The 10,921-nt window shown below is 45.1% G+C and overlaps 1 protein-coding gene across 1 annotated transcript in view; it reads left to right on the forward strand.

Annotated features, from left to right (window-relative positions):
• LOC134587636 (solute carrier family 22 member 7-like) overlaps positions 1–10,342 on the forward strand; it is a 113,914-nt gene extending 103,572 nt beyond the window's left edge. The window contains exons 9-10 of the mRNA XM_063444168.1: positions 5,887–6,093; positions 10,191–10,342. Of these exons, the coding sequence (XP_063300238.1) occupies positions 5,887–6,093; positions 10,191–10,230 (247 nt within the window). The 3' untranslated portion in view covers positions 10,231–10,342. The remainder of the gene's footprint in view (positions 1–5,886; positions 6,094–10,190) is intronic.
• The last annotated feature ends 579 nt before the right edge of the window (positions 10,343–10,921 follow it).

Genomic DNA, 10,921 nt, shown 5'->3' on the forward strand with positions numbered 1-10,921 from the left:
ACAGGGTGTGCGAGTAGTGAGAGCGTTGATGGTGTGGGGTGTGCGAGTAGGGAGTGCGGTGATGGGACAGGGTGTGCGAGTAGTGAGGGCGAAGATGGGACGGGGTGTGCGAGTAGTGACAGTGGTGATGGTATGGGGTGTGCAAGTAGTGAGTGCATTGATGATATGGGGTGTGCGAGTAGTGAGGGCGGTGATGATGTGGGGTGTGCAAGTAGTGAGGATGGTGATGGTACAGGGTGTGCAAGTAGTGAGAGCCATGATGGTATGGGGTGTGCGAGTAGTGAGAACGGTGATGGTATGAAGTGTGCGAGTAGTGAGGGTGGTGATGATATGGGGTGTGTGAATAGTGAGGGCGGTTATGGTGTGGCGTGTGCGAATAGTGAGGGTGTTGACGGTGTGGGGTGTGCGAATAGTGAGGGAGGTGATGCTGTAGGGTGTGTGTTACGACACTCACCGCCAGGGGAAGGAAGCCGCCGTTTAGTCGATAATCCCCTTTCTCCAGAAATGCAATTTTAGTCCAACCGATCGTAAAACTCCTGAACGGAGCGTACGAATGCGGCAACTCCCGATCAGCAATCCATCCGAAATCCTTTCACAGCTAGAAATAAACGAAAGCGCTGTCCCAATAGTAAATCCCTCCACAAACGAGACAAAGCTCCGTCTTGAAGGTCAAACAGGAATGTGTTTAATGGGGGCTACCTGCCCGGTATTTATGCAGGTCTCCACAAGGTAGACACTCCCCTAGGGGACCTTGTGGAAGACTGTAAAACATATTATACACTAGCCAATCGCAGTGGCTTCAATACAAGCCCTTCCCATTTTACCCATAAGTCATTCTTTCCTATCCCGGAGATAATTAGGGAGAAACCTAATTAACTCCGAGGATAGGGACCATCGCCATTTTAAAACACAATACGAGAAATACAATAAAATACATAAAATCAGAAGTACCGAATGTATAGTGTTCGTGTAACGTATCCCCAGATAGCCTGGATCTGAGGGCATATTCCTACCGAATAGCGCTCAGGTCCGATGTACACAGTCTAATCGCCATGGAGTCAAAGTCTCTCATAAGTCCTTCGGTATACGAATGACTCCATGGGACGGCTACCTGGGTAAGTCCATACGAAGTGGAGAAACTCCCGAACTGGCCGGTGTTCGTACGCCTCAATGAAATAGAAGGGCCGGCCGTCTCCAGCGGTGTTCGGTAGATAAAGAGTCCGTTTTTAGATCCATAGGTTTTGCACCGAACACCGCTGATTCGCCTCGTGTCCAAAATGGCCGCCGCCTCGTGGTCGGCATACGAACGACGACCACCCGTACGAATGGAATGGAGAGGTGTTTGCGGTTAACCACAGCGTTCTAATTGTGGTCAAAGTGTTAACAAGCCGCACACTCCTCTCCTGGGTGGCCGTTGGTTCGGTAGTTTCAATCGGTACTTAGGGAAAACATACGAACCGGGGCATACGGACAGGAAATCCACGACTCAAAGCAAACAGACGAACCAGCAATACAGATCTATGCAGAAGGGTTCGTCACAGTGTGCAAATAGTGAGGGTGATGACGCGAATAGTAAGGGCCGTGATGGTACGGGTGTGCGAGTAGTGAGGGCCATAATGGTATGGGGTGTGCGAGTCGCGATAGCATTGATGGTATGAAGTGTGCGAGTAGTGAGGGTGGTGATGATATGGGGTGTGTGAATAGTGAGGGTGGTTATGGTGTGGCGTGTGTGAATAGTGAGGGTGGTGATGGTGTGGGGTGTGCGAATAGTGAGGGAGGTGATGCTGTAGGGTGTGCAAATAGTGAGGGTGATGACGCGAATAGTAAGGGCCGTGATGGTACGGGTGTGTGAGTAGTGAGGGCCATAATGGTATGGGGTGTGCGAGTCGCGATAGCATTGATGGTATGGGGTGTGCGAGCAGTGAGGGTGCTGATGGTATGGGGTGTGCGAGTAGTGAGGATGGTGATGGTATGGGGTGTGTGAGTAGTGAGGGTGGTGATGGGATGGGGTGTGCGAGCAGTGAGGCGGTGATGGTATGGGTGTGCGAGCATTGAGGGCGGTGATGGTATGGGGTGTGCGAGTAGTGAGGGTGGTGATGGGACGGTGTAACGGCACCCCCATGCATAAAGGGGTTAAACCGCCGTTTAGGAGATCTTCCCCTTCCAGAGATACAGGCACAGCTACTGCAGAACACCAAACTCCCAAACTGGATACCAAATAGCACTCCAACTCCCGAACTGGAACCTCACAAATAGCTGCTAGCAGACGAACAGGAAAAGCTGCTTACACTCCTGGCAATCAGTCTCTAGTGAATCCCCCCCAAGAACGAGGCAGAGCTCCGTGTTGAGGGTCAAGCAGTGGTCTGGTTTATTATGGGCTACCCGCCCAGTATTTATGCAGGTCTCCCACTTGGTGGACATTCCCCTAGGGGACCAAATGGGAGACTGTAACAAAAGACAGACAGGTATCAATTTAGGACATACAGTCACAATACTTTCCTACAATGCATCCTGACTTCCTCTCCTCTGCCCTGGATATAATTGAGAAGTAATTCAATTATCTCCCAGGACAAAGGCAAATCGCCATTATGCACATGGTGAGCACAAAAACATAAAAACACTTTCAAATAAACAAAGTCATATGTTATATACATAAAACACAGACATGTCACACATCCCCAGATAGCTGGGATCTGAGCGCACAAAACTACCGAATAGCGCTCAGATCCTATTCACACAGTTCAATTGCCATGGAGCCAAAGTCTTTAATTACACGAATAGGCTCCATGGCATAGCTATCTGGGTTAACACATTCACATAACAAAAGTACCGGATGCACATGTATTCGTTAGATCTGTACAAATAAGAACCAGGCGGCGGACCGCTGGCCGCTCGGGAGTTTTAAAATGGCCGCCGCCACGTGTTCGGTAAACGAACAAAGACCACCCTGTATTCATCAATTTAGCTGCGGTTAACCGCAGCTTCAGGGAGGGGAATTGGCGGCACACTCCAGCTCCCAGGTGGTCGCTCCTTCGGCAGTTTGTTCGGTAGATAAAATCTACCGAACACCCCGGCAGAAAGGCACGAATAAGCCTTTCTGCGGGGAAAATAAAGTATTTTAAAGTCTGGTCCATAGTCCAAAGGCAGCAGGCGGGCAACCAGGCTTATCCAATGCAATGTGGCGAGATTGCTCTCGTCACAGACGGGTGTGCGAGTAGTGAGGGCGGTGATAGTATGGGGTGTGCAAGTATGGTACAGGGTGTGTGAGCAGTGAGGGTGCTGATGGTATGGGGTGTGCGAGTAGTGAGGGCAGTAATGGGATGGGGTGTGCGAGTAGTGAGAGCGGTGATGGTATGAAGTGTGCGAGTAGTGAGGGTGGTGATATGGGGTGTGTGAATAGTGAGGGCGGTGATGGTGTGGGGTGTGCAAATAGTGAGGGTGGTGATGGTGTGGGGTGGGCGAATAGTGAGGGCTGTGATGGTACGGGGTGTGCGAGTAGTGAGGGCCATGATGGTATGGGGTGTGCGAGTCGCAAGAACATTGATGGTATGGGGTGTGCGAGTAGTGAGGGTGGTGATGGTATGATGTGTGCGAGTAGTGAGGGCGGTGATGGGACAGGGTGTGCGAGTAGTGAGGGTGGTGAAGCCCTGACCCCAGCTTCAGATGCCCCTTTGGCAGTGACCACAGGAATGTATATATTTGAGGAGGTTTTGTATAGTAATATCACTTTTATTATAATTTTCACAGAGGAGATATAAGATATGCATTGTGAGTATAAAAATCAAAGCACTATCACTTTAATTGTTTAGTTATGACACTGTATTTTTAAATAGCTTTTTTCACATTCATTTTGCGTTTATATAGATTCACAATGCTCTTACAACAGTTTATTAAAATACACTTCAGCTTGTTTAGCACTAGCACATTTAATTTGTCTCCCACATTTTGAATTAGTGTAGAACCCACCGATACCTGGGTACCGTGACGTAATTAGTGTAGGACACACCGATACTGGGGTACTGTGACGTAATTAGTGTAGGACCACCGATACTGGATTAATGTGATGTAATAAGTGTAGGACCACCAATACTGGATTAATGTGATGTAATTAGTGTAGGATCCACCGATACATGGGTACTGTGATGTAATTCGTGTAGGACCCACCGATATTGTGGTACTGTGACGTAGTTAGTGTATGACCCACCGATGCTGGGGTGCCCAGTATAACCGACACTGGGTGTAGCGGTTACTCTGAAGAGTAGAGGGGTTTCCACCCCCAAAAGCGTCCTTCTCCCGAGTGTGAGGAGTGTTACGGCATTCCAGGTAGTCATCCAAGTAGAGAAGCTCTTAAAAGAGCTAGTAGTGATAGCTGTATAGCAGTTCCCTACAATAAGAGACAAAACTCTAGATTGAGGGTGAAATAAGTCTCTTTTAGCCAGACTGGCCTTTTATGCAAGTCCCCAGCCCAGGGATACACCCATGTGGACCTTGGTGGGGACAGTGATACATGATTATCAACCATACAGTGTTATACAGTGTGACACTCCCATACAGCACAGGCAATCCCTCCCCTCTGCTTGGGAGATAATGGAGTCAACTACTGTTTTTAACTCAATTATCTTCAGGCAAAAATAACATAGTTTTAATACAATCTAAAAATACTCCAAAACATATAATGTTCCCACAAAAAGCATATCCCCTGATAGCCCCAATCTGGGAGGACAACATATTCAAAAATCACCCAGATCGGTTCAGGGATGTCTTCTTTCTGACCAACCGCACATGAGGCTCCTGCCCAGAATAGTTCCATAGAATCAGACTGTGCAGCCGGTCTCCTTCCAGGGTATTAAACTAACGTTTATAAAATAAATAACTATTATTACTGAATGTAGTCCATTTCGTACATATAGTGCCGAACACCCGTGATCATGGAAGTCTTAGCGGTGTTCGTGCCGTTGAGTGTCTGCTTCTATTTCCAGGCACTCAACGACAAAATACAGCTGGCCGCATTCGTATTTCAAGATGGCCGCCACGTATTCGTGCATACGAACGCCGACCACCCAGTTGACCGCTTAGAACGTTACGGTGTTTGCGGTTTTAGAGGTGTTAAGAGAGTCAATGAGGTTAATAAGCGCCACACTCTGCATTTGGGTGGTCAGTCGTTCGGTAGTTCTTTCATCAGTCAAACTGTACTTAGTCGAACAGATAGGCGAAAAGACACAAACTAAAATTCAGGGACAGAGAGTTTTTCACACTGGGGTACTGTAACTTAATTAGTGTAGGACCCACAGAAACTAGGGTACTGTGATGTAATTAGTGTAGGACCCCTGATACTGGGGTACTGTGACATCATTCATGTAGGACTCACCGATACTGGGGTACTGTGACGTAATTAGTGTAGGACACACCATTACTGGGGTACTTTGATGTAATTTGTGTAGAACCCACCGATACTATGATATAATTAGTGTAGGACCCACCAATACTGCGGTACTGTGACGTAATTAGTGTAGGACCCACCAATATTGGCGAACAATATTGGCGTAGAGGTGGCCTTAACTCGAAATGGCCGTATGGTGGAACTGAATCCCCGTATTTGTTTGCTGAGATAGATCATTTTAAGCAGCCTTTTAAAATGTAGAAATGCACTTAATCTGTATTATATGCTTATTTCTATGCATTCTTAGAGCGGGGACCAAGTGATTAATTCCCAAAAGGACGTTCTAAATGAAAAAAAAAAAAATTAAATGAGAAAGGGTAGGAGTATTTAATTCAGGAAAATTGAAAGTTTAGTGAAGTTTAGAGTTGCCAAAGTGACTCTACATGCCATCACTCAATGCACTGTTTAGTGAATTAACAGCGTCACACACTTTTATCTGATCTCAGGCAGAACGGCATTGGCTATGCATCCTTTGTGGGCCGCCTTGGGGTCTCTGTGGCTCCGATGATAATGCTTTTGGAAGATGTGTGGCTTATCCTGCCCCAGACATTGTTCTGCTGTCTGGCAGTGACTGGTGGCTTGGTTGCAAATCTCCTTCCCGAAACACAGAATGTGCAGCTACCGGAGACCATCTCTGACGTGGAGAGCAAGAGGTAGGAGGGAAGATCCACAAATAACACCATTAACAGGCATTAATTACAGGCTGCAATGCCCCACCGTGTGTACCGTACAACAATTTAACAATAGCCATAAAACCCCACACATTGGCAAAGAATATCCAGTGTTAACAGATAACCCAATACAGCAAGTGAGAGATGTACAAATCACCAATATTGCACCCAGGAATACGGTTTATATCCATTGCCAGACAGGACTGTGAGTTATTGGATGGCTATATAGTTATAAGTAGATGTCGCTTTTCAGTGCGTTTCCTGGTTTAACTGCGTTCTATAGGAGCAGCCATTTTTTTAAAGGTCTGTGGACACACACTCATCTTTACTGACCATAACCACCAGATATGCAAGAGCTAGTGTGTGTTCACTAATTGTGACAATGTGCACTGGGCATCTCAAAAATGCATTATGGGACAGTGTCTGCTATTCACATTGTGCATGATTTTAGCAGATAAATGGCAGATTGGACCTAAGATAGTCAGACAGGAGATGAAATTAAGAGTTATGCGAAAGTTTTCCTTAATAGAAAGTATCCATTTTCTGTGGCAGCACAAAACCCTCTCTGAATTGCCCCGCTGATAGAACACAACACACACTTAGCACCGGTGGAAAGGTGATTCGACCAACACAAACGGACATCTTTAAGGGAAAGGTATACAAAACATAACCAACTGTGGGTCCGCTGTATTCTGATGCCAATTTAAAGATATATAACTATACAAAAAAAAGTGGAGAACACCCAGAATACGTAGAATATTTTAAATTGAAACAACCTGAAATCAAGTCGAATATCCGTGGATATAATCTGTATCCAAGGATATTCAACTTGATTTCAGGTTGTTTCAATGTAAAATATTCTACGTATTCTGGGTGTTCTCCACTTTTTTTTGTATAGTTATATATTTCTTTAGGTGGTTGTGAAGTACACTTAGGATTGCTTCCAGTTATACGTTTTCCAGATCTTTAGTGATCACGCATTTTTTTCTTGTTTGTACCAATTTAAAGATAACCTGTCATCACGCTAAGCAGCACAATAATTAGCAAAAGTTAAAAATTAAATAATAAAAACCAAAGAAAAAAGTTACCTGCTCTCTCTCCTTAAAGGACCACTATAGGCACCCAGACCACTTCAGCTTAATGAAGTGGTCTGGGTGCCTGGTTCATCTAGGGTTAACCCTTTTTTTCCTGGCACTATAGTGGTCCTTTAACCCCTTAAGGACACGTGACATGTGTGACACGTCATGATTCCCTTTTATTCTAGAAGTTTGGTCCTTAAGGGGTTAATCCTTTTTTTCTTTGGTTTTTACTAGATGTATTGAAACTGATGTGTACTGTGGTCGTTGCTGCCGCCCAGGAGTGATGGGGGTGAGCGCAGGACTTTTCTTTTTGTAAAAAATAAATAATGATGACAGGTTCACTTTAAGTAGAGTGATTATTTTAGTTAAAGGGACACTATAGGCACCAAGACAACTTTAGCTTAATGAAGCTGTTTTAGTGTATAGATCATGTCCCTGCAGTCTCACTGCTCAATTCTCTGCGATTTAGGAGTTAAATCAATTTGTTTATTAACCCTAGTCACACCTCCCTGCATATGACTTGCACAGCCTTCCTAAACACTTCCTGTAAAGAGTCATCTAAAGTTTATCCTTCCTTTATTGCAAGTTCTGTTTAAATTAGATTTTTTTATCCTCTGCTATGTTAACAGCTTGCTAGACCCTGCAAGAGCCTCCTGTATGTGATTAAGGTTCAATTTACAGAGAAAGAGATACAATTGTTTAAGGTAAATTACATCTGATTGAAAGTGAAATCAGTTTTTTTCATGCAGGCTCTGTCAATCATAGCCAGGGGAGGTGTGGCTAGGGCTGCATAAACAGAAACAAAGTGATTTAACTCCTAAATGACAGTGAATTTAGCAGTAAAACATGAGAGGCATGATCTATACACTAAAACTGCGTCATTAAGCTAAAGTTGTTTAGGTGACTGTACTGTTCCTTTAATGCACTCCATCTTACATTTCAAAATCTGTTTTTTTAATGTCATCTAGTGTCTAAATAAGAAAATGACTCCTATAGTACATTATCACACAGATTACAATGGCAGATCATGTATGAATTCCTATGCATTTAATGGGCACTCTGTGGTGTTCTGCAGTGGTTATGGTGCCAGGAGATCCCTGGCTCCATCCCGCTCTCTCGGAACAGCTGACACTTAGCAGAATTCACAGATATCGCTGAAGCAGAAAACAAACAGAGCCAGAATGTCCCACCGTAGCAATATCTCCAAAAAGAGATCAGACCAGTGGCACTGTGGGAACTCCTACACCATAACCACTGCAGTATGCTGTAGCCAGATTGTTATAATTAAGCGCCAGTATATTCTGCAGTGCTAGGGGAACCCACTCTAAAGAGATTTCAGTGTAATGAGCTTAGTGTCATCCATAACTTGAAATATCTTTTTATCGTGTCAAAGACTAGTTTGGATATAGCTAAAAAGAGACGTGTCCATCAAGTTCAGCCTTCCTCACATATGGATTTTGTTGTTGATCCAAAAGAAGGTAAATAATTAGGCTCCATCAGTCTCCACCTTGACATCACATGTGGCGATACCCCTAACAGAACACATGTAACATCGGATATTAGATCTCTCCCCACACGTTAGAATTGTCCGTGTGCTCGTTATCTGCTAGAGAAGGTATTGAGTGAATCAGGCCCTGGGGAGATAGCGCAGCTAAGCGGACAAGGGCACATGTAGGAGTGTGGGGATAGATGCATGGGATTGGTTGTGAAGAATCTGTGGGTGTGATTATGTTCTGTGTAAGACAGTGTGGGGGAGGTCTTACCTCAGTGCCACTTGGGATTCGGGCCAGCAAACAGCTTCCCTCCCGCCCACCCTCTACTATATTTTGTCGCAGCTAGCCGGGGGTATGTCCTTGCCAATTGAGTTTGAGGTTACGTTTAAGTAGATGGAATGAGATGAACAAGTTTTTTAAGGTCTCAAACCTCCCCTGCTCTAAAGGTTTAACTTTAGGTTGCCTGAGGTCTCGTGCCCATCGAGCGTGGATAAGGTCGGCTGATGGCAGGCATTGGAAGGATTTTTTATGACGAGGGGGGAGGTGAGAGGGAGTGGTGATTAGGAACCACTCCATGTTTTTATTGGCAAGGACGGTTGGGTCACTGTATAACACTATGGGTGGAGTTATATATGTATATATGTTAATTTATGCTTATTTATGTCTAATGTTTTGGTTACAGAAAAGAAGAGATTTAATAAATAAAGTTATGGATGTGTTATGCAGTAATTTAGTTGTGATAATAAATGCTGTGGCCTGTTTCATCCATACTAAGTGGTCTGTCGTTATTGGGGGGGTTTAATGGGGTTAGATTTTGTTCTAGGCTGCATCGCGATTCCCCACTACGTACATACATGCAAAAACTAATTACAGTGACTGTAAATCCAGCATTTTACTGCCCAGACCAAAAATCCACCATTTTCCCTTTTGGATTATGAAGTCCCATTTCCACCAGACGGGAACCTGTTTGGTGTGACCCTCAGCCGAGACGTAACGTAATCACATTAAAGGAACACTCCAATGGCAAAAATCTATGTTCAGTTTACACCCATGGAGTGTCCCTCGAACCCATGGCTAGGCAACCTTAGGCACTCCAGATGTTGTGAACTACATCTCTCATGATGCTTTTACAACCATAATGCTGGCAAAGTATCCGGGGAGATCTAGTGCTGAAAGTGGTCTATTCCTACCCCACTTATCCCATTACATGCCAGAGCCCCCCCCCTGCTTACATTCTCTCCTGTGGCGAGTCCTCCCCGGTGCTGCTTCCAATATAGAAAGAATTAACACATGCGCAGAGATTGCTACACATTTGCCATTCAAACTGGGCGATGATGGCATTTATCAATTTTGAAGCGCCCCTGGCTCTCAGCTTGACTGCTATGGGGGTGTTCCCAAATTAGTTCCAGTGCCAAGATATGAAGTGCTATATGTGTTGGGAGCTTTCTGTAAGCCATTTCATCTTGTTTTGAACAGCAATTAATCATTTGCTTCCTCAACTTTCCAGGAGTCACCTGCACAACGAGATTCAAATGACTGAACATTGACTCCGTGGAATGAAACCCGTTCTTCTCTTATATCAAATTGGCAATACCGGCAAGTCAAGAGATGGAGAGTCTGGAACCAGCACATTTAAAGGGATACTCTGGGCACCAAAACAACTTTAATACATAATAAATAAATATTTTGTAGCATTGTGCACCATAAGCCATCCTCATTTCCATGATTGCTATATTCTAAAAGGACATACAGCAGCTTAGCCAGTACCAGCACATCCTAAGCTGAACTGCTGGAAATCAAGCAGTCTGCATTAGAAGAAATAGATCACTACATGTGTGTCCTCTCTCTGCTGCCTGCTTCTGAATTAACTGAAGCAACTTCATTAAGAAAGCCCAGTGTTACTGCCGTTTGTCCCTCTCTGTCAGAGAGATCTACATGGAACACAGGGGGAGCCCAGTGTTACTGCCGTTTGTCCCTCTCTGTCAGAGAGATCTACATGGAACACAGGGGGAGCCCAGGGTTACTGCCGTTTGTCCCTCTCTGTCAGAGAGATCTACATGGAACACAGGGGGAGCCCAGGGTTACTGCCGTTTGTCCCTCTCTGTCAGAGAGATCTACATGGAACACAGAGGGAGCCCAGGGTTACTGCCGTTTGTCCCTCTCTGTCAGAGAGATCTACATGGAACACAGGGGGAGCCCAGGGTTACTGCCGTTTGTCCCTCTCTGTCAGAGAGATCT

Source organism: Pelobates fuscus, chromosome 2 (assembly GCF_036172605.1).
Source record: "Pelobates fuscus isolate aPelFus1 chromosome 2, aPelFus1.pri, whole genome shotgun sequence".
Taxonomy (NCBI): Eukaryota; Metazoa; Chordata; class Amphibia; order Anura; family Pelobatidae; genus Pelobates; species Pelobates fuscus.